This window comes from Onychostoma macrolepis, chromosome 07 (genome assembly GCF_012432095.1).
Source record: "Onychostoma macrolepis isolate SWU-2019 chromosome 07, ASM1243209v1, whole genome shotgun sequence".
In the NCBI taxonomy this organism is placed as follows: Eukaryota; Metazoa; Chordata; class Actinopteri; order Cypriniformes; family Cyprinidae; genus Onychostoma; species Onychostoma macrolepis.
The window spans coordinates 39,782,145-39,807,224 of NC_081161.1; the positions used below are offsets into that span (position 1 = coordinate 39,782,145).

Genomic DNA, 25,080 nt, shown 5'->3' on the forward strand with positions numbered 1-25,080 from the left:
AAGGGTTGTGGAGAGAAAAGGTAGGAAAACTTCAGCACCTGGCTATAATGCAGCGGGCTTGATCAGACTATTCATGAGCAGGGATACAAAAATGCAGAAGTATGATCTGTAGTTTTCATGAAGCCCTAGAAGATGTCAAAAGTCCACTGGATGAAAGGTTTGTGTCATCTCGTGGATTCTGATGACAAATAAACATAGATATCTTGGTGCTTGTCACACGGAAAAATAATAAACATTACTTATAGTTCATTTACTTATACTACCAACACTGTAACAATACAAAACTGCCTAAAAATCAGTTTAATAATGGCGTTTAAGAATGGCACAAATACCGCAAATCTTAGTAAATCACGATTATTCAAATTATTCAAGATAATTCACATAAATATGAGTAAATCTAGAGAGTATACTGTATAAACTAGTTTTTATTGCCAAAAGAGGGTTTGCACTAGTGCAAGCTGTTAGTTAATCTGGCTTTTAACTTTTAACATAATTTACTCAAAAAACAATACCAAAAGAGCTAACTGGAATAACAAAGATTTACATTGACTATACAACTTTCCATGACTTCAAGATTTCATTAATTTCAACAACTTTTCCAGGTCTGAATATTATAATTTCCATGACATTTACACATTATTCCTTACAGAGTTATTTCTGTAAGTGGCCCTAAATTAAAGAATCACACAAAACACTATTGAGCCAGGATTATCTTTTGATATTGGCTCCTAATGGCACATAGAGGTGCAATTGAACACTTATTAAATTCAGTACTAAAATATCTTCCAATTTAGCACTAAACTTTGCTCAAATTATTTCTAAAGCACCAACCTGGTAAATATGCCTAATTCACCAAAATGGTTAAAAGAAATCAGATTTAAAAAATAAGAAAAATAAAAATTTTCTGGAGGACAAATTTAGACATATGACATGTGGTGTCTATATCATCATCTACAATAAAGATAATATGTGCACTACAACAGTGATATAACTTAAGCAAGTTTCCAAACCTTCTTATTATCCAATGAATTCACTTCACAATTAATCATCATTAATTAAAGCTTCTTATCATAATTTACTGTAGATTTCTCTCATTAAAAACAATAACAAACGAACTAACAGGAGTAACTAGACAGATTTACATTCATTATAAAAATGTCTGTGACATTCATTAATTTCTACAACTTTCCCAGGTCTGATTCTTATAATGTTCCTGATATTTACAGGTTATTCCTTACAGAGTTATTCCAGTAATGGCCTAAAATCAAATAATCACACAAAACAGTACTTGAGCCAGGTTGATCTTTTGATATTTCCACATAATGGCACATTTTAGAGGTGCAGTTAAACACTTATTAAATTCAGTACTAAATTATCCTGCATTTTAGCTGAACTGTGCTGAAATGATCTTTAAAGCACCCACCTGGTAAATATGCCTAATTCACCATAACAGTTAACACAAATCAGATTCTGGTAAAACTTTGGACAAATAACATGCGTTGTTTATATCATCCACAATATCCACAATACGGGGGACAGGAAAAGACAGCAATACACACGTTCCCGAAAACCCCTAACACATTCTGAAATGAAAGGCCAAAAATGTGCATAATAAAAAATTAAGCAGGACATATGTCAGCGGCTCTGCAAGTTGTGTTCAGCCACAACAAAGAACGAGGACGGGACGTGTCAAATTCAAAAGAATTGAATTGTTTTGTCATTTAAAGCGCAACATGAAGACACCACATCGTCGCTCACAATCAATAAACAAACTCATCACTTTATGTGCATGCAGATTGCTCAAATATTCATGACAAACAAGAAAATGAGGTCAGGCTCCCAGCAGACAAGACCAATACATTTCACTGCCATGTCTTAATTAACCAGCACGAGCGACTCGACTGTTCGCAGACATGGAAAAAGTGTCTCTGCTTCATCACCGGAGATGTTTTGCTTTGACAAGAGACACAAGTCTATCGGAGGATGGGAGCAGGGGGCGCACAAACAAATTAGTTGACAGTAAAGTGCTGAAAACATTTCTAATGAACACAGCAATGCGATCAAGCACCAAGCCTGGATATCAGCGTCCAATTTAGCAGGCGAGAGCTGCTTATCATAGAAAATCTACTCAGAGAGAGTTTGAGGAATTATTGCTTGGTGTGTTTTTTAAACTGCAATTTGGCAATTGAATGTATGCAGTTATCTCACTTTTGGAAATACTATTAACTAATGCAGGATGAACTTACAGTTCGACCAGCTGAAGGTGCTGAAAAAGCTGCCAAGAGAGTGTCGTCAGAGGGTTCTTGGACAGGTTTCTGTGCAAGGAGACAAAAAGAAAGAGGAACAGCAATTTATGATTTAGCTGTGAACACAGGAAGCAATAAAATCAACATAACATAAGGCTTGCGACACATTTTACTCCCAAAATGTGATATTTCCTGTGAGATTTGTGGCCGATTGAAAAAGAGAGAAAGATGAAGCAAATTTGTACTTTTTTTTCTTTCTGTATTTTCAAGAACATCCTCTGAATTAAGCACAATATGACTAGAATCACATCGATTTCGATTTCATGTTGAAAATATAATAAATTGTCTAACTTTTTTTTTTTTTTTGAAAAACTGGTGAACAACATTTTATTTTTTCATTTTTTTTTAAGGGGAAATTACATGATCATGATGCATTCACAATAGGATAGAATAGAATAGAATGAAACCCAAAAATGAAAATGGTCATCATTTACTCATCCTCAAGTTGTTTCAAACCTGTATGAGTTTCTTTCTTATGCCGAACATAAAATAAGATATTTTGAAGAATGCTGGTGCTGGTAGCCATTGACTTCCATAATACAGAAAGCGTCCATAGTTTGGTTACCAGTATTCTTCACAATATCTTCATTTGTGTGCAGCAAAAGATCAAACCTCTTACAGGTTTGGAACAACTTGTGGATGAGCAAATAATGACAGAACTTTATGTTTTTTATTTATATTCACTGAATTAAACTGAGTAGATTTTAGTATATTCAAATCTGTATTTCAGTAAACAGAAAGACCTGTTAGTGTTTAATGTTCAGTTATGTATGCAGTATTAGCACAGCTATTATCCATTATTATATACATTATAGTATTCATTCAGAGCCAAATAACCACAAGCTCTACTCTTCAGCAAAATTGTAAACAGCAGATTTACATAATATAGCAGACACTCTCTTAAAATGTCAGACATGAGTGAATATTAAACATTAGCATGTCTTTATGTTAACTCAAAAACAAAACCACAGAAAAGCACTTCATTTGCACATTTATTCTCCTGATTCAGCCCTACGCAAAGCATGCTGGGAACTTTCTTTCAGTTGAAGAAACTCAGATGATTCTTGTAGTCCCAAAACAAATGGATGAAGTAAACTATTTTACTGTTCAAAAGTTTGGTGCCAGTAAGATGTTTCGTTCTGAAAGAAATTAACACTTTTATTCAGCAAAGATGCATTAAATTGATCAAAAGTGACCATAGTTAACGTTTATATTTCAAGCAAATGCTGTTATTTTGAACGTTCTGTTCATCAAATAATCTTTAAAAATATGAATCACATTTTCCAAAAAATGTCACGTAACTGTTTTCAACATTGCTAATAATAAGAAATGTTTCTTGACCAGCAAATCAGCATATTAGAATGATTTCTGAAGGATCATGTGACACTGAAGACTGGAGTAATGACGCTTAAAATTTAGGTTTGCATCACAGGAATAAATTACATTTTAAAATATATTAAAATATAAAACAGCTATTTCACAATATTACTGTTTTTACTGTATTTTTGGTCAAATAAATAAATGAAAGAGACTTTCAAATACACTGAAAATGAATTACCGACCCTAAACTTTCAAATGTGGATACATTGATGAGTGCAAAATGAGTCAAATACTGTACATTTTAAAAGTGTACATATGCTAAAAATAATTAGACACAAATATAAAGAGCAAGAAAAAGTGTAATTCAGTGAACACGTTCTGTGAAACACAACATTAACGAAAGAGTTAACATGAGAGAGAAGGACTTTATGCAACAGGAAATCAGAGAGAGCCTCCATCACTGCCAAGAGGAGCTGAGAGAAAAGGAGCAGCTGCAGGGGCCGCTCAGCCAAATCAATAAAGAGAACTTGAGCAGTTCGCCGTCTACAAATTCAGTAGACGCAATGAAAGACTGCAGGTTTTAAAAGCCAACAAATTCAATACAAAGAGGTGGTCTGGGACTTGTAAATGGCTTTTAACCAACAAAGCCAAAGGCATGATATGTGGTGGGGGGCATTAGATAAATCCACTGGTTATAAAGAAAGATGGACATCCGTGATATGGAGAAAAAAATAGAACGGACGTCACAGAATGGGTCTGTAATTCGACTTAAATCATATTAAGCATCAATATTTGGGCAAAATGGTAATACAATCATTTTTATCAATGCATTTGTTTTAGATTTCAGTGCAAAATATGGTTATAAATGGTCCATGGTCTGAAACCTTTTGGTAGATCTGTTCCTGTCTATCTCAAATATATCAAATAATACATTTAAGGAAGCACTCAGAAAAAAACGTATAGCCTTTATGTTTCCAACAGAAAAGAAGACTTAGAGATAGAGCACATTTAGGCCACACCCACACCGGGCTTTGCATTGACTTGTATTGCGGGAAGCTGCCTCTTTGTCATTTCTGACTTATAACAAAAAAAAAAAAAAAAAAGAACAATGCCTAAAAGCTGCTATGTGACAAGATGAACAGTAAACAAGCTAAAAAACCCAGACCTACGTTTTTAGATGCTGTCGACCCCAAGAAAATGAGTGTTTAAGGACACAAATAATTGTAGATGTTGGGGTATTTCAAGTTGGGCCATTTAGTTGTATTATTTCTCAAACAAAAGGAAAGTAAGGAAAAGGGGCACTGACATAGACCAATAAAATTGAGTTTCTTAATATATCTCCTCCTCTCAGGTTCACATAGGGTGGTGAAATAATCCTTTGAATGGTTAAAAATAATTCCTGTCGCCAATTACGTTTCCCTCCAGTGGGCGCAGTTCTCAGAGTAATATGACATTTTGCGCTCTACTTTTGTGTCCTTAAACGCTCGTTTTTTGGGGTTGCTCTGGGTTTTTTAGCTTGTTTACTGTACATCTAAAAGTTTACTGTACTGTACAGCTTACTGTTGGGGTAGTCGTGGCCTAATGGATAGAGAGTCAGACTTGTAACCCAAAGGTTGTGGGTTTGTGTCTCAGTTCCGGCAGGGATTGTAGGTGGAGGGAGTGAATGTCTAGTGCTCTCAATACCATGACTGAGGTGAGACCCTTGAGCAAGGTGCCAAACCCCCAACTGCTCCCCGGGCACCACAGCATTGGCTGCCCACTGCTCCGGGTGTGTGTGTGTTTTCACTGCTGTGTGTGTGCACTTGGATGGGTTAAATGCAGAGCACAAATTCCGAGTATGGGTCACCATACTTGGGCACATGTCACTTCACTTTCTTCTTACAAGTGAACAAAACAAAGGCATGCAATTTTTGCCCAAGTGCATGATTAAATAGGAAAAATTCCACAAAATTAGACTGAAGGATAGAACAAAACCACTGAACTTGTTGGTGGGCTCTTTTGACTTGGACTATTAATCAACTACCTTGCAACCACATAGTATTTTCTCTCTAGAAATCTGCTCTTTAGAGAAACACACAGCTGTAAGATGGCTGGAGAGATGGATGCATGTCTTATAAGAAGCTATTTTGACTAGACGACTGGCGTATTCTCAGGGTCATTAGAAACTCTTATGAGTTTTATAACAAGCACTGCTGGCTGCCAAAGACAGTCGCCATAGCAACAAGCTCTCTGATGCGGCCTGATGCAGGGGGAGGGGTTTTGTTGCCACTGTGCGCTTTAAAGTGTCAACACCCACAACACACACTCAAAAACACACACGCGTACACTCTGGTTGAGGCCTTTGAGCATTAGTCCATTTTTATTTGAAACTCATAGTAATTCAACCATTCAGTTTCTGCTTCAAGAGCTTCTGATGGAGTCTTATTAAAATGTGTTGCATAAGTCAATCTATGTAATTGCACATCTTTGTGGGTGTTACTTAAAGGTGAAGCATATTAAAGTGCACTTTTTCTGTTAAAATGTTTGTAAAATGTTTTTCGGTATCTCTGTGGTGCTATCAAAAACGCCTTTACATGGCAACAATATGATGATATTCAGAGCAGTAACTGATTACATAATTCCAAAAATTAAGTACTTGTAATTAGGTTAAATTACATTTTAAAATACTCGGAATCAGACTACGGTTACTGTTTTATTGATTACATGAATACATGTTATTCACTCAATAGCAATAAATTATTCATAATTCATTGGTTCTCCCTAATTCCTCTTTTTCATCTTTTAAATAAATGTGCTTTTCAGTAAACTCATAAACCCCAGTTTGGGAAACCTTGACATAATTAATGTTTAATGCATGTCAACATGTCAACAACAAATGGAATTTATTTTCTATTTCTTTGCATTTCTAAATCAATGTGGTACAATATTATCCTATTTAAATCAATGTGATAAACAAGTTAGGTCAAAATAATCTAAAAGTAATCAAAAAAGTAGTCTTATTATTACCTAAAATGTGTAATGTAATGGATTATGAAACTAACTACAATTTTTGTCATGTAATTTGGAATCAGTAATGGATTACAATTAGTAAGTAATCTACCCAGCTCTGATTATACTGATTATACTATTTCATCCCAAATATCAACTTTTTAAAAATATTCATTACAAGTTAGCAAGGGATCATTTATAAAATAATCTTTCAGGCAAGAGTTTTCGGTTAAAAAAAAAAAAGTTTTTCTTTTGCTAGAGAAATTATCTTTATTTTCAGAGTCACAACATCTGAGAAGAAAAAAAATTCTTCTTTGTAGACTTACAGACTTATCTAATTTGTCCAAGAATAGTCCAAGAAAAGAAAAGTTCAAACTGAGATTCAAGTCATTTTTGCCCCATGACTCATCTGTTTTTGCTGCTTTGCCTTTAAGAAACACTTTGCTTTTTGCTGTGGGGTCCAAATATTCTTGAACCATCTTGTCCAAAATCCAAAAACCATGCACACTATGAAATTGCAACACCGTCTGAGCTGAAATATGCCATATAAATGAGTAGTCAGACTGAAATGATCAGGCGCTTTGTTAAAAATAACTTGACTTGCTCTTTTCTAACATTGGGATTGTTAAGAAGGATATGCAGAGTGACAGGTGCTACACGCAGTTAGGAATAGCACAAGGTTTGGCAGACTTTTCGATGTTGTATGGTTTGATGTTTAGGAATAACATCTCTAGTGCTTTCTCCTTTTAAACTCACCATGACCAGCCAAATGTCTGCACAAAAAACATCATGTAACTGCAGACGGTCATGTGTTAAAGGAATAGTTCACCTAAAAATTTACATTTGCTGAAAATATACTCACCCTTAGGCCATCTAAGATGGAGATGAGCTTGTTTCTTCATCAGAACAGATGTGGAGAAATTTAGCATTACATCACTTGCTCACCAATGGGTGCTCTTCAGTGAATGGGTGCCGTCAGAATGAGAGTCCAAACAGCTGATAAAAACATCACAATAATCCACAAGTAATCCACACCACTCCAGTCCAACAATTAACATCTTGTGAAGTGAAAAGCTGCATGTTTGTAAGAAACAAATCCATCATTAAGGCATTTTAGCTTTAAACTGTTGCTTCTGGCCAAAATACGAGTCCATAATCCACAATATTGCTTCCTCCAGAAGTCCATTCCTTCTTGTCCTCAAAATCCACAGACATATTTGTTTAGAAATGTTTTGGAATGTTTTCGCTTATAAACTGTGCTTGTTCTGTGCATATTTCTTTTCTGGAAATATGAGATGTATTTGTCACTGGAGAAAGCAATGTTATGAAAAGAGGACTTGTAGTTTAGCTGAAAGTAATGTTTTAATCTTTCTTACAAACACACAGCTTTTCACTTCACAAGACATTAATTGATGGACTGGAGTCACACGGGTTACTTGTGGATTATTGTGATGTTTTTATCAGCTGTTTGGACTCTCATTCTGACGGCACCCATTCACTGCAGAGGATCCATTGGTGAGTAAGTGATGTAATGCTAAATTCCTCCAAAGTTTTGATGAAGAATCAAACTCATCTACATCTCGGATGCCCTAAATTGTCAGCAAACTTTCATTTTTTTAAGTGAACCATTCCTTTAATGCATCTGTAGGTCAGAAAGTTGAGGAAGTTCAGAAGAGTTGATTTTACAGACTCATTTCAAGAAGTTTTGAGTTGTGAAAGTTACAGTACATTTTCATAGTATATCAAACTCATTTATTTCAAAAGATCAAAGAAAATGTGATTGCTCATCATATGACCCCTTTAAGATAATGACAAACCTGTGAATTCAAAGCACTAGATCTCTATTCCTGTTTGTTGGACAGGAGATTTACTACAGTACAGCCCTTACACTGGTCTCATCTTCATTACTCCAACTCACTGTTGGCCGACGGCCCAGTATGAGCAATAAAATGTCTGCAGCACATGGTGAATGTTGCAGCCCAGCTGATCCTAAACCAGGCCAGATATTCATATGTATTTCCTCTGCTATGAACCTGCTATTGATGCCTGGATCAAGTTCAAAAAGCCCAACTATGCAAATGGTCAGGTGACGTAGCCTGGTGGTTACAATTGTACACTGTTTTTAGCATTAAATGGAATACAGTACATTTAAAATGGACATTTGATGCAATGCATTCTGGGATTGCTTTATCCTGAATGATCAAACACTGCTGCCATATAATTAGATTAAATTAAAGGAACACTCCACTTTTTTTGGAGATAGGCTCATTCTCCAACTCCCCCAGAGTAATCAAGGAACTTTGCTGCCGTACCATGGCGCAGCAGGCGCAGTGATACGCGGCGCCTGAAAGTAGTCCCCAGCTATATTATAACCAGTTACCTGGCTGGGGACTACTTTCAGGCGCCGCGTATCACTGCGCCTGCTGCGCCATGGTACGGCAGCAAAGTTCCTTGATTATTACGCCGGAATGAGAGTATAGTTCCTAATCATATCAGCCTAGAAAATCACAACTTTTCATTTTCCGCCGGTCTTAGTACACGATATAACTACAGAAGAGTCAAGTTTTAAATAGGACAAATATCGAAACTCTTTGGTCATTTTTGAACGCGATGCTACTGGTCTAATCGGATTCAATGATCTATGCTAAGCTATGCTAAAAGTGCTATCGCCAGACCCGGAGATCGGCTGAATGGATTCAAAAACGGTAAAACTCAACTTATTAACTCTGGGGGAGTTGGAGAATGAGCCTATTTCCAAAAAAAGTGGAGTGTTCCTTTAAAATTAGGTTTCTTAAGGCTGCATAATCTTGTCGCCTCTTATTTAGTATTTGGAACAGACTACTTTTTATTTCAAAAGAAATGCATTCCTTTATTCAGCAAGGATGCATTAAATTGAACAAAATTGACCATACATACTTTAACATATTAAAAAATTCAAATAAATGCTGTTATTTTTTAATTTATACTCATCAAAGAATCTTGAAAAAAATGTTCCACAAAAATATTAACTGTTTTCAACACTGATACTAAAAAGTGATGTTTCTTGGGCAACATATCAGCTTATTATAATGATTTCTGAATGATCATGTGACACTGAAGACTGTAGTAATGGTGATGAAAACAAATGAACCCTTTTTCTCTCCTGTTGTTGGTAGACCACAGCAGCAATTTTCTTAAAAGGAACTGAAACACTTTTGCAAGTCTCACCAGATAAGAGAGTCTGCTAAATGCCTTCAATGTAAATCTAAATGTTTTGGTGTTTTGTGCAGAGCCACCTGCATATTTCAGGAGCTGCTCTTTTAAAAGGTCATCTTTCAGAACTGTGAAGAAAAAAATTAGTCAGTGCAAATTGAACAGGGCGGATGATAGTTAATGAATTAAGAAATAAATTAATTTGGCACCAGTTGTGCAGGAGCCACACTGAATTTATTGAAAAACTGAAAAAAATTCAAGGAGAGAGCTACAGAAATAATCATGCCTAAAGAACATTTGCATTTTCCAATTCTGCACTACCAAACATATTCGAAAGACATTTTTTTCTGTCCGTATCACAGAAAAGCATTGATCTCAGACTGCCATTTGATGGAAAATTGCTGAAACACATGCAAATTAAAATACCATGATCATGGACCACTGAGTATCCGGTAAATACCATGTGACATGAATATGGTCATCAACGCACTATACGGTCTTTTAAAAGCTCTGAGCACAACATTATACTTTATCAGTGGAAAATACATATGAGGATATACTTCTACAATAGAATTCAGAGGAAAGTGAGACTGTATATAACCTCACAGGATCAGTGACATACAGAGGAGGTTTATGAATCATCATAATGTGCTCACAGGCATTCTGCTACTCGCTTCTGAAGCAGCTGTTTACGTCTGGGTCAGTGAGGGTATGATTTCAATACTGCTCTTTAATCAGAGATTGAGAGGCAGGCCAGTGATTCAGTGCTAATAACAGGAACCACACATTGCCACATGTGGGGGTGGACCACTCTGCTGAGGCCATGACTGTGAACTACAATTTTTCTACAATTTGTTCAAATAAATGATGTATATATATATATATATATATATATATATATATATTATAAATTATATATTTTAATATAAATTGTATACCGCATGATTATGCTATGTATGCACACATGTTGAATACAATATTATATAAATCTTTTTTTAGTGTTCAGCAGTGTTGTTATTGTTGATTAAAAAAATAAATAAATGTTTTTGTTAATCAAGATAAAGTTTAAAAATAAAATATAAAAATGAGATTATATTAAAGAAAATTGGAAGTGTTGCCATGTCAACTAACTGAAATAAAATAAGTTAAAGTACTAAAATTACTAAAACTAAAACATTAAAAATATTAAAAAGCATTAAAACATTAAACTGAAAATCTTAAAAATATAAAATTCAAAACAAAAATAAAAGCAAATTCCAAACCAAATATTAATAAAATTATATATCCTGAAGGATAAATCATATATATATAGCTGTCTATCTGTCTATCTATCTATCTATCTATCTATCTACACACACACACACACACACACACACACGTGTAAATTTTTTCAGGTCATGCGGAAAAAGGCATTAGTATGTGCTTTATAAGTATTAATAAACAGTCAGCATGCTAATGTTAATAAGCAACTAGTTAATAGTGTTTCCTATTAGTTACCCAGTTAGAATCCAGTTTTTATTATTTATTTATTTATTTTTATTATTTATATACCCATTTATAGTTTTAATAATATTTTGGTAACACTTAAGTACGGGACCAATTAACTAATTGCATGTTAGCTTGCATATTATTAACATATTGGCTGCTTATTAGTACTTATAAAGCACATATTCTACATGACCATATTCTACATCCCTAATCTTACCCAATACCTAAACTTAACAACTACCTTACTAACTATTAATAAGAAGCAAATTAGAAGTTTATTTAGGTAAAGTCGTAGTTAATTATTTGTTAATAGTGAGAACTGGATCTTAAAATAAAGTGACCAATATTTTTTATTATTTATGCACTTATTAAATTATATTAATCATGAGAGATGCAATATAACTTTAGGTGAAGGAAGCTGAGTTATACAGTACGTAGGCTACCTTTTACAGCTATGCACAATTTATGATTCATTTGACAAGCTCTTTTTCCTCAGAAAGCGACCTTATAACATCTAGCAGGCAATACATCCGCATGAAGCTCTGTACAAAGCTCCTCAAATCAATCAATCCATCACAAAAAGGTTACAAACTGTGTAAGCACACATTGAGTCATAAACAGAGTTAAGCTGCGCACATTTAAAGACTGGCTGAATATTTCTCTTTTTATTTAAAAAAAAAAAAAAAAATCCTTGGAATGACATGCTTGGAAAAAAAAAAAACCAACCGGGAGCTTAATTGCTCAGCTCTGGTTCAAGGGCTGAGATGGAGTTCTGCCAGTGTCTGTTTTTGGCTTGGCTAAAGCTAACTTTTAAGAGCTGTGTTGTCAGAGATGCAGCGTGCCACCCACCCTGTTCAGTTTCCTCTGCCTCTCTCTCTCTCTTCACGAGGCTGAGTCATGCTGCCGTCTATTATTCATAACTGCAGATACCTCTGCTTTAAATTTAAAACACAGCTTACGAGCCCTAAAACGTTTGGCCACTCCAATCTTGAATTTATGCTGATCGGAAATAGTTAAAGATCCTCTTTACTGTCTATGTCAGTATGGAGTGAACAGCATTTCTTTCATGGAAAAACTTTGAAAAACTTGGCAGTTTTTGAGTTCCAAAGACTTCATACAGTATTCCAAAACACAAAACTTCAAAGTGGCATCTAACTAAAATTAAAAAATATATATACACTACCAGTCAAAAGTTTATGAACAGTAAAATGTTTAATGTTTTTTTAAACAATTCTCTTCTGCTCACCAAGCCTGCAATTATTTGATCCAAAATACAGCAATTACATTTTAAAATATATTAAAATAGAAAGCAGTTATTTTAAATTACATAAAGTACAAATATTTAACAATATTACTGTTTTTTGCTGTAATTTGGATCAAATAAATGCAGGTGTGGCGAGCAGAAGAGAATTCAAAATATTCATACTGTTGGTGAACAGCATTCAGAGGTTTTGTTCCAAACATTGTTTTATTATGGCTGATCCCTGATTAATCTGGATTGTGACTAAAATGCAAATGATAGTTGCCTTTCATTTCAAATCGCCACAGATATTTTTTGTTTAAGCACAGTTCAGCTTAGAGCAAATAAACATCTTGTTCATGTTCATGCCATGAAAAATCTTGAATGGTGCATCCCTAATTATCACAATGGCTCACCAAACTCACTAATATTAAGACACTCAAAGGAATAAATGTTTTCAACCCTTATACGTAACAACAGGAACCACAATAGAAATATTTTCCTTGACACAAGTGGGTGCTGTTAACAGAATGTGTTATTTTCACGTCAACATGCTCACGTTAATTACTGAGAAGTTGCATAGAAAGGCACGCAAGTGCAATAATAGTTTAAAATGGCTCCATTAATGCCTTGTTTGGTGTAACTGCTGTCCAATTGCTCTTTGCTGTCAAAAAAGCATTTTCTAAAAGACCGAATCAGTAATATGCACCGGTGCTGTGTTTACTATCATGAAATAACCGACTCATCTCATCAGCGTTTGCACGCTCTATGGCACCAAAAAAAGGGAAAACAAAAAAGGTACTTTAAATGTAACATATTGCAAGTCTCCGAAACTAGAACCAAGAGGATTGCATTGCACGAGGCGCACTGCCCCGCAAATGGCTTTTCAAATATCGTACCCTTTGATTGTCTGGCTTTGATGACGCTGGTTTCAGTGATTGCACAATGAGTAGAGGAAATAGATTCATGAGATGGGACATCATGCTTTCAGGCATAATCCTGGCAGGGGTTGCTTGAAAAGAGAGGAAATATAAGCTCAGGTAGGGGGAAAAAAGGAGGGATGAGGAACAAAAACACTTGGGACATGAAAGATCTGCTGCTACTGCAGCCAGACCAAATAAAGCATCGCCTGTGTTTCAATTCCTCCGGGTGGTCTCTGCACCCAGCAGGTGAAACTACCTCTCTGCTGTCTCCTTCAATAGCTCTCCTATTACACTCACAAATCCATTCAGAGTCTCATCAGCCATCACCAGTAGCAAAAGCATTGTCTATAAAAGTCACCTGTTCACTTTCCCCAAAGGCCTACAAAGGAATCAACACTTTGCTAAAATGTGTTCTGCTTTTTTGGTGCTAGCGGTGGGCGGTAAGACCAAGGCTGCTGCAGCTTTTATAACTGGGCGTAAATAGGCTTTTTGCCCTTCCAACTTTTTGTGCAATGGTCATTATAATTTAAGAGCTTAGTTTTGCTTAGCCAAAGTGCAAACGAAAACACTGAAGCTTTAAGACCAAACAGAAACCTCTGAAAACCTCTCTCCACATCCACATCCACAATGCAAATAATAATAATAATTTTCTTAAGCAGGATCGATGCAAAACACTGAAACATCCTTAATACAGAAAAATGCATATAAAGACTTATTTTCCAAGTTTATTTGCAAATTTCTTTCTTTTGTTTTAAGCATAAATTATAATCTTGTGAGGTTTATGCTTAAAGCATAAAAAACTATTTGCCAATGAGGTAAGAATTCAAATAATTAAAATACTTTCTAAAATAGACTATAATATCATCATAACAATTTCGATTCTCACAAATTAATTTTGTTCTAAGTACGTTTAGATATTTTTACAGGAATACAAGACAAATGTACTGATTAAAGTATATATATATATATATATATATATATGTGTGTGTGTGTGTGTGTGTATATATACAGTATATGTATATATATATATATATTTATTTATTTATTTACAATTTTTGTAGTGTAATCAGATTTTCAGAAAATAATTTATGACTATTGGGCAAATGTCACCTAATTAATATTCATTAGCCATGCTAACAAGGACTGGTACATGTTATAGAAGCTTTCATTTTATATCACTGTAATGGCACACATCACAATAGTTATATTAGCAGGAATTTTGATTATTTTATATTAAATTATAATTATATATACAGTCATGGCCAAAACTATTGGCACCCTTGGTAAATATGATCAAAGAAGGCTCTGAAAATAAACCTGCATTATTAATGCTTTTGATCTTTTATTTTTTTTTAAATCACAAAAATCTAACCTTTCACTGAACTAAAACAATTAAAAATGGGGGAAAATCTCATTATGAAATTAATGTTTTTCTCAAATACACGTTGGACACAATTATTGGTACCCCTAGAAATTCTTATGAGTAAAATATCTCTTAAGTATATTCCCATTCATATTCACAATTTTGAGCACTCCAGGGTGATTATGAACATGAAATTATCCATCCATGGCTTCCTGTTTCACAGAAATATAAATATTACGGAAAACAAAGCCCAAATTCTCTTAATCATCCATCACAATGAGAAAAACCAAAGAATATATTTCTGATGTGCAGCGAAAGACAATTGAGCTTCACAAATTAGTGAAGTTGCTTTAAGAAAAGAGCTAGAGCAGTGAAAATTCCCATTTCCACCATCAGAGCAATAATTAAGAATTTCCAGTCAACATAAAATGTTACAAAACAGCACCTACATCCCCACATGTTGTTTGAGAGGGTTTCAAGAAAAATTCTCCTCGCTCATCCAAAAACAATCTCCAGCATATTCAGTTATCAGACACGACTGGAATTTCAAATGGGACTGGCTTCTATGGTCAGATGAAACTAAAAAATGAGCTTTTTAGCAGCAAACACTCAAGATGGGTTTGGTGCACACAGGGATAAAAAAGTAGCCTGGTAATACCAAACTCTGCTACTTCGCTTTGCTTCGTAGACAGAGTCTGGAAGGGCATAATTGACAAAAGTTTACTTTCTCGTGGGCGGGCGCTTGTCTGAAGTTTAAAATCATTGGTGTACCCGTAACCCAATCACATAAAGGTTGGTTATGACGTATGTTATTCGCCAGCTCAGCCGCCTTGAACTTCCGCTGTAAACACAGGTATGCAGCGAAAACAAAACCATCGAGCGAAATACCGGAGTGAAGATGGCTGTGAACGACTTTTGCAGATTATGTGAAGTAAATCTACACAGCTACAATTATCGCCTTGCCGAACTTTGGCCTCCCCAGTTTCTCGCTGACGATCGGTAACAGTTGATAAATTAAACTTTTCCCAAAACCTGTCGGGAGTAGGGCCACAACATCACCTCCATTGAAAATGTGAACCAAACACTCCTCTTGTTTGGGCTTCAGTTGGCAAGTGCTGGGAATATTCTCCACAACAGAGCGAATAGCATCCCGTGTCTCCATGTCCGCTGTCGTTTTAGATTTCCCTAACCTAAACTACAATCTTAAATTCGGCGCTTAGCGTCTACGTCACGGCTCTCAGCCCGCCCTCTGTTCGTTGGTTGGCCCGGCTGCTGCGGAGCCGGAGATAAACTGGGAGATGGTTTGCTATATCAGACTGAGTACAGAAGCGAAATGAAATTGAGCGGAAGTACGAAGTCTGACGTAGTCAGGCTAATAAAAAAGTACCCTATGTGCACATAGAGCTGTCGCGGTGAAGGAATTTTACTCAGCGGTAATTTTGAGTGGCATAACTATATATAGTTATATATATATATATATATATATAGTTATATATATATATATATATATATATATCATAACATATAATTGAGAAGGGCATAACCTTATACGGAAAAAGAAAACGTGCAAATATCGCGGTTGTTGCATTCCTCTGCGGTTATGCTCGTCTATAGCGCGGTATTGCGGTTATCGCGATAGCCCTATGTGTACAATTAAATATACTGCTGTATTTTTGATGTCGTGGGCCTATATTTCTGCTGGAGGTCCTGGACATCTCGTTTAGACACATGGCATCACTGATTCTATCAAACACCAACAGATAAAAAATCTAAAAGTGACTGACTCTGTTAGAAATCTTATAATGGGCCATGTTTGGATCTTCCAACCGTACAATAATCCAAACACAAACCTCAAAAACAACACAAAAATGGGTCACTGAGCACAAAACCAAGCTTCTGCTGGCCATTCCAGTCCTCTGACCTGAACCCTGTAGAAGATGAGTGAACTGAAGAGAAGAAGCACCAACATGGAGCTGTGAATCTAAAGGGTCTGGAGTGATTCTGGATGAAGGAATGGTCTCTGATCTCTTGTCAGGTGTTCTCTAACCTCATCAGGCATTATAGGAGGAGGTTTCAAAAAGTATTGAATAAAAGGGTACCGTTAATTGTGGCCAATGTGTATTAGAGAAAAACATTTATTTCATAATGATATTTCCCCCCATTTAAAATTCTTATTATCCAATGAAAGGTTAGATTTTTGTGAATTTTTTAAATAAAAGATTAAAAGGATTAACAATGCAGATTCATTTTCACAGCCTTCTTTGTTCATATTTACCAAGGGTGCCAATACTTTTGGCCAAGACTGTATATATATATACTGTATATATTATATTAGTTATATTATATTATATTACACCAAGGATGCATTAAATTAACTGGCACTAAATACAATGAAGATTTAAGTAATGATGCTGAAAATTCAGCTTTGCATCACAGGAATAAATTACATTTTAAAATATATTAAAATATAAAACTACTATATTAAACTGTAATAATATTTTACAATATTACTGTTTTACAGTATTTTGATCAAATAAATGCAGCCTCGGTGAGCATTAAGAAACTTCATTCAAAAATATTTACAAAATCATATCAATTCCAAACTTTTGAATGGTATCTGGCAGTTGACTCTTTTCTACCATAGCCTGGTCTATACTGTGATACAGCCCAATCCTATTTTATACCTTCAAATGCACCGATAAGGGCAAGGCTTGTCAGGACAGATACTAGAGGGTCCCGTGAACGACAGAGGTGTGAGGGGCACTAATGAATGCTGAACTGTCACTGTGCCCAGGCCTGGCAGAATGCCGGCACCTCACAGCAGCTCAAAGCTGTCATCCACGGAGCCGCCGTGCCCTGGCACCTGGGCCCGCCACCTTCAGCTGCTCTGATGAGTTGAGAGACAGGGGCAGATGGCAATGTTGAACTGGCACAGGGTTACGGTGTTTGGAGCAAAGCTGCACGCCCCTGCAAAACTCAATCAGTGGGCTGCCTTGATCTGGTCGATCAGCTAGAGATTTGGTTTTCCTCACATAATTGGACACACTATATTATTGAGATCAACCAGAAGTATGGAAAGAGATACCTAACACTGCTCATCAAGGCTGCTTATTTGATCAAAAATACAATAAAAACAGTAATATTGTGAAATATTATTACAATTTAACTGTTCCACTGTTTTCTATTTGAATATATTTTAAAATGTAATTTCCTGTGATGCAAAGCTGAATTTTCAGCATCATTACTCCAGTCTTCAGTGTCACAGGATCCTTCAGAAATCATTCTAATATGCTGATTTGCTGCTCAAGACACATTTCTTATTATTATCAATGTTTAAAACAGTTGTGTTCTGGTAATCGTGATGATCTTTTTTCAGAATTCTTTAAAAAGTAGCTATTCTTACTATTCAGGAAGAATAGAAAGCTCAAAAAAGCTGAATTTATCTGAATTAGAATTTTCTTGTAACCTTATACATTTCTTTACTGGCTCTTTTCATTCATTTAATGCATCATTAATGAAATTAATAAAAGTACTAATTTATTTAAAAATAACTGTGTATACATACATGTGTATATATACAGTACATGTATACATGCATATATAGAGGTCGCGTTAACCGAAAATTCTCTGTCATTGACGGGATTTTTTTAGCAGTGACGGAAAAATCTGAAGGCCATCCGTCACTTTGGCAGATTTATATTTATAACTGTAATTCTCAGCCCTGTCCAGTTGGTGGCGAGTGCGCTCCAGTGAGGCAGCAGAGCGCGCGATCGTCTCCAGAACAAAAATAAAGGTCTTTTGCTATGTCTTTGATTACTCACAGGCGAGTATAGTAAAGCGAATCGCTTTATCTGAGGTGTGTACAGCGATCTATCACGCCACATTAAAGAGCGCCAAAACGGTATTTATTGCTTGAATTTCCTAATAAAATGGACAGAATTTGAAACCTGAGACTGCATTTCATATCAAAAGTAACAACGCACAAAGTTTAGCCGATTGTCTAACGTTACTGTGCATTCATCTAATGAAAACAGCATCGATTGGGAGTTAAGAAACGATATTGGTTCATAAAAATAAGAATCTATTAAACAAAGAAATCGGTTTTATTTTATTTTTTATTTTTTTATCCAGCACTAGCATATTTTGTCACTGACGCAGTCTCTGTTCTCTTCATAAAGAAATAAATGCATAAGCCAATATGCTCGTCCTTTAGGTTCATTAATAAAAATGAAAACGTGAACAAAAATAAAAGCAATTAAATGGGTTATTATAATTAAAATACGAAAATTAAAATGACGGGTAATAATAGATTATGACAGAATTTTTTACGACCCTGTCCGTCAAAATGACGGATAATATTAAAGTCTAACACAACCTCTGATGTATATAGCCTATGTCTGTCTGTGTCTGTGTGTGTGTGTGTGTGTGTGTGTGTATATATATATATATATACTGAACTCTGGTTGGCTGGCATGTATGCAGTAAAACCGTTTAATGCACTGGTATTTCCAAATCAGTTTAATCACCATTCCATATTAATGTGCTGCTTAAATTGATGCACACAAACCCACACACATCACTTGCACACACACACACACACACACACACAAGGAGAGAGAGAGAGTTCGAAGCTTGCGGATTGCGCTGCACACACAAACTTGTTGTCAACGCTTCCCCATGATTTTTATTAATAAAATCGCCTAGATACTAGATCGCTACTTTATTCCTCAGCAACGATGGTAAAATGGCTGTTTTTAAGTAATTGTTTGTAGAGAGAGACGCGCGCAGATGCAGGTAATACACACACAACTATCATCTCTCTCTCTCTCTCTCTCGATTGATCGATAAATAGTTGAAATACATGCTATAATTCATTCAAAAAATTTGATAATACTGCAGTATTTCATCTCTGTGTCTGATTTGAAACGGGCAGAATGCTGAGCTAGCGAGCCTTAACTGACGAAAATAACTGTCATTTTTAGCCATTTGGTCAAATATTGCGCTGCAAAGAGCAATACTAGTTTTAACTTGTCTATAACTTGGCAACTGACCATGGAATAAGTGGGATAATCAACGGCTATAGCCGTGCAATAAAGGATTTTAAATGCACTTCGCGGAGGCAACCACCCTCCACTTCGCGTCTGGCGTTTCTTTGCCTCCACGTTGTGCATTTAAAATCCTTTAATGCACGGCTAGCCATTGATTATCCCTTACATATAGTATCCTATGTTGCTTGGCACCTGTGAACAACATACAGTTATGCTCATGTTCTACAGTCATCAATTACTTTGAACAAGAAATGTTTATTGTTATGATTAATATTAAGTGATTTCACCACAGTTAAGGATTAATTGTGGTACAATTATGTAAAATAGTAATGGTAAAATTAGAGTGACCATGTCCTCTTTTTCCCAGACATGTCCAGGCCTGGATTTCTAAATTGCCAGAAATGACCCAGTTTTGGCTTTGTTTTCATACCTGCCAAAGGTAATGACTGAAAAGTACTTTGACCAATAGCATGCAGACATTTTACATAATTGACCAATTGTGGCATGCAAGAAGATGCGATCTAAAGAGAACAGCCAAAGAAATGCAAATACATATACACATAATTTAGGACTAGAGCATGACAACAGGAAAAAAGCCAAAGCCTGGACATTTTAGAACATTTATAGGAAAAATAGGATGTATGGTCACCCTAGGAAAAATCACTGTAAAGGCTTCTCGTGGCTTCTCGTGACTTACTGTCTGGCACAAAAAAAAAAAAAATCTAGAAGTCAGCTGTGGACTATAAAGGATGGAATGAAATCATACTGCCCACATAGTTTCCTCTTTTAGTTATTGGCATCATCTCTTCCAAGCTGACCGATATGGCAACTAAAAAAATAAAAAGTGGGATTTGACAACGCCAGTGTCCTACTGTCTGGAGGCCTAACCTGACAGGAGAGCTCTGGCCTGTTAGGCCTCTGTGGGTTTAAATTGGATCAGTCAGATACATGCACAGCGTGAGCATAATATTGTGCATGAAACCTGCGCTTGTACAGTACTGCATGCTGCAAATAAATGTCCAATACTTTCAGATTTAACTCAACCATACTATATGTGCAAATTCATTCATTTTTATTAATTAATTACGATTAATTTTGTAATTAAAAGGCGGAAAATCTAAATCTTAAAGTGTAACCAGCGAGCCTGCATGTCATAATGGTTCATGCGTGCAAATGTTAGACTTAACATTTTCATTTATTTCTCAAATTTCAGCTTACATGTTCAGGAAAATTAAATGATTCAGAAACCGTAAAGACGAATGCAGCTGCAGCCTGTAATTCGATAAAAGCTTGATTGTTTCTTATACGCAGAGAAACTCACAGTTACCGCGGGAAAAAACTAAAATGGAAATAAAAATGTAATTATATGTGCAAATTTGCAGCACTGAACCAGTCATGTAAACAACTTAGCTCACTGCCTGAAACATCTCAGAAACAACAACTTGAATAAATGTCACCGTGAGTTCAGTTTTTGTTCACATTTTTCTGCAATTATGTTAAACAGGCCACCCATCTGAGACCGAACAATGTTGAGTACACCAACAAACTTTCTTTTTTTCATCGTCTGGGATGAAACACATCCTGTTCTGTGCTGCAGAATCAGCTGTTGTTGAGAAAGCAGGCTAAAACAAGATGACCCCAACGGAGAGCGGACAGGGTGTGAATGGAAGACATCTTTCCACAATCCCCCGGAGTTTGAGCCGACAGTGATGAGCTTGAGCTCGCAGCTGTGATAAAATGCTTTGGACTGGAATGAGTGACAGCGGCTTGGAGAGGCTGTCTTTACCTGTGTACACATGGTGTCAGGCCCAGAGCCCGTAACTGTCTGTCAAAATCCAAGCTGCTGACTGAGCGAAGCACGTGAGCTGGGGTGGATCAATACTTCCTAATCTTATTTAAAAGACAGAAATCTTGAGGGGGAAAAAATTCTATTAGTTTAAGCCCGCAGAGAAAACAATATGACTGGTGTGTCATATATCTGCCATATTGCAATTATAGTGACTCACTATAGATCATCTTTGGCTTCCACTGACAGATTCCAACATGAAAGCTACCTGGTAAAGGAGAACTATGCTCTTTTGATAAGAAAAATAATATAATATAATGTAATATTTATTAAATACTATTTTTATTATTATAAAGGCTCATTGTGAATGCAGCAGGTGGAAAAAAAACATTTAAATTAAAAAAATTTAAAAAGATAAGAACATGCATATCAGCTATACCTATTTGGTGAAAATGCGTTCACCCTCCAATCCAAGATGTGGGTAGGTTTGTTTCTTTATTGGAACAGAAATTTAGCATTACATCACTTGTTCACCAGTGGATCCTCTGCAGTGAATGGGTGCCGTCAGAATGAGAGTCCAAACAGCTGATAAAAACATCACAATAATCCACAAGTAATCCACACCACTCAAGTTCATCAATTAATATCTTGTAATGTGAAAAGCTGGTGTTTGTAAGAAGCAAATCTATCATTAAGACATTTTAACTTTCAGCCTAAATACAAGCCCATAATCAATACTAACCCTTCCTACAGTAAAAAATAAATAAATAAAAAAATAAAAAATCTATCCACTGCTGTCCTCTCACAAATCCACCAATATGTTTTATTCAGACCTGTTTTGGACTATTTTCACTGTGCTTGATGAGTGCATATTTCTCTCCTGATCGAGAAAAGAGAAAACAATATTACTGATATTGGACTTTTATTTTAACTGGGAGTAAAGGTTTGAAGTTAAATGAAGGTCTTAATGAAGTATTTTTTTATTTATTACAAACACAGTTTTTCACTTCATAAGATGCTAATTGATGTACTGGAGTCATGTAGATTACTTGTGGATGTTTAATCAGCTGTTTGGACTCTCATTCTGGTGACACCCATTCACTGCAGAGGATTCATTTTTGAGCAAGTGATGCAATGCTAAATTTCTCCAAATCTGTTCTGATAAAGAAACAAACTCATCTACATCTTGGACGGTCTGAGGGTTAGTACATTTTGAACAAATATTCATTTTGGGGGGAACAGTTCCTTTAAGGGCTGTTTCATGAAAAAGCTACATAAAACCCAGATGATTAACATCATGAGCAAAAACAAATATTCTTCAGAATAAATGAAAATAAAGTTTGTGCTGCTGCTGATTGACAAATACAGAGTTCTGGCAGGAAACTCTAGATGGCACAGTCCAATAGGTCTAACTCAATCTGACCTAATGACATTAGGCTTGTTTGAGATGCGCCTCGCCTCGCCTGAAATGTAGGTGAGAGTAGGCGGCTGCAGTGAGGGGAGGAGTGAAATAAGCGCAGTCAAGACGGACAGTTCTGAGCTCTCGAAGTAGAACGAGATCAAAGGCAGATATCGCGTTATTCTCACTCATATGCTGTGCTGCTGATAAACATGATATAATTTCAGTTCTGTTGCTTTTATATGAATATAAATATGATGAACAAGACACTCAGAGTGCTTGCTATTTAATTCCATATGAAAGGCGTATTTATCCTCCATTTTTATTTTAATTCAAACATGTATTTTAGATTTTTATAGAAAATATGACAACAATCACATATCTCACACAGAGATCGCACTGTCAGTGTTTGGGAATATTCATGCAAAATTTAAATACATAATAGCATGAAATCAGATAAAAAAAATAAAACATTTTAGAAGAGAACGCAGCATCACGGTTGTCTGAACCAATGAGCATTAAGCTGTGTCGTCAGTCAGCCGTTTCCCATCATGCTTTTGATCAGCGCAGTCGGTGGAGAGCAACTGCGCGCGACTGCTCAATCCGACACAGCCGCCTCGCTGTCGCGAGAGTTTTTTGGCACACCTCAGCATGACATCAGAGCAAGGCGGACGTAACTCGGACACTTTTCTTACCGGCATGCATCTCGCGCTGATCACCGGTGATCGGTTCTTCATCTCAAACAAGCCTATTATTATCACATGGCACAGCTGATTGGTTCTCCTCTATATCGGTAGCCAATGAGCTCTCTGCTCAACATTCGTCTAGTGCTTGTTGTAGCACTTTGCAGTGTGCTTCAGAACAGCGAAATCAACGTCTAATGCTGAGTTCACACTGCACGATTTTCAAACTCATCGGATCGCTGTTGTTTTCACACTGCGTGACTATCTGGGGTAGCATTCAGTCACTGCTGTGTTCACATTGCACGATGGATCGGCGACAGGGGCTTTCACATTGCACGATTTCACAATAGGAAGAATCGCCGACAACTCTGTCTGATCCACAAACTATGTTTCACAACAAAACACACGCGAGGAGTGATACGCGAGAACCTGCGTGTGTCAGCCCATTGTTCTCGAGCTAGACTGGAAGTAGCTATTAAAACAATATAGCCCGCAAATGGTCTGTGCACTGATTTCCAGCTACAAAAACAAAAACAGATTGCAGGAGGGAGATGCAGGGAACAGGGATTGTGTTCTGCAAAGAGTGGTAAATAATAATTTTGCAGTAACTGTTATGCTGATGTTGCGGCTGGTCATGCGTTTGTGCTTGTTTCTGTATGATATAATTGTACATATTAAAATACTGATATGGTCTATAACTCCTCACCGAACTTCCCTCTGCCCTGTATCTTTGTCTCTCATTGGCTGAAGGTCATCGTGATGTAGTTTTCAGTCAGAAATCATTGCACACAGCGAAATTGTGAATCGCCGACAGCTCCAGATATTTAGCATGCCAAATATTTCACAGGTGTCGGCGACATGTCGGCGATTCTCTCTGATCGCGTCTTTGGTAATTCACACTGCGCGATTGTCACTAGCGTGAACGAGCTCCGATTTGCCTCCGATGTCGGGCATTTGTCGGCGATTTGTCAAAACCTGTCAGCGAGTGAAAAATCGGGCTAAAATCGTGCAGTGTGAACTCGGCATAAGATAAGTGAATGCTCTTCTAATCCATATTGCTGTGTGTATTGCATGGTCTGCCAAATTGAATTAAAAATGAGCAACCATATTCAAGTTTAAACAAAGTATTATGTTAGCAGTTTGCATTCCATGCAGGAGCAAAATATTAAGCATATTAGCAGCATTTAAATGCAATTAGCAGCTAAATGCATCTGTGTTTATACAGCTAGAGCAAAACGCAGTTTAGAGCATATGTAATCGCTGAAGACACGCTGATAGTAACGGACATGAAGCAGGTTAAATGAAATGAGCATTCTTGTGTGTGCATTTTAAAGGGGGTTCACC

General features: G+C 36.3%; 1 protein-coding gene across 4 annotated transcripts in view; it reads right to left on the minus strand.

The window, feature by feature from the left end:
- The window catches only part of ntrk3b (neurotrophic tyrosine kinase, receptor, type 3b), a 139,543-nt gene that overhangs the window by 74,118 nt on the left and 40,345 nt on the right, over positions 1 to 25,080 (minus strand). For 3 of the 4 annotated variants that reach the window (XR_009272039.1, XM_058782028.1, XM_058782027.1), the window contains exon 4: positions 2,247 to 2,315. The exons of the other annotated variant lie outside the window; for it this stretch is intronic. Coding sequence is in view for 2 of the 3 variants with exons in the window: in XM_058782028.1 (XP_058638011.1) it covers positions 2,247 to 2,315 (69 nt within the window). In the remaining variant the exon portion in view is untranslated. The remainder of the gene's footprint in view (positions 1 to 2,246; positions 2,316 to 25,080) is intronic. 4 annotated transcript variants of the gene reach the window in all.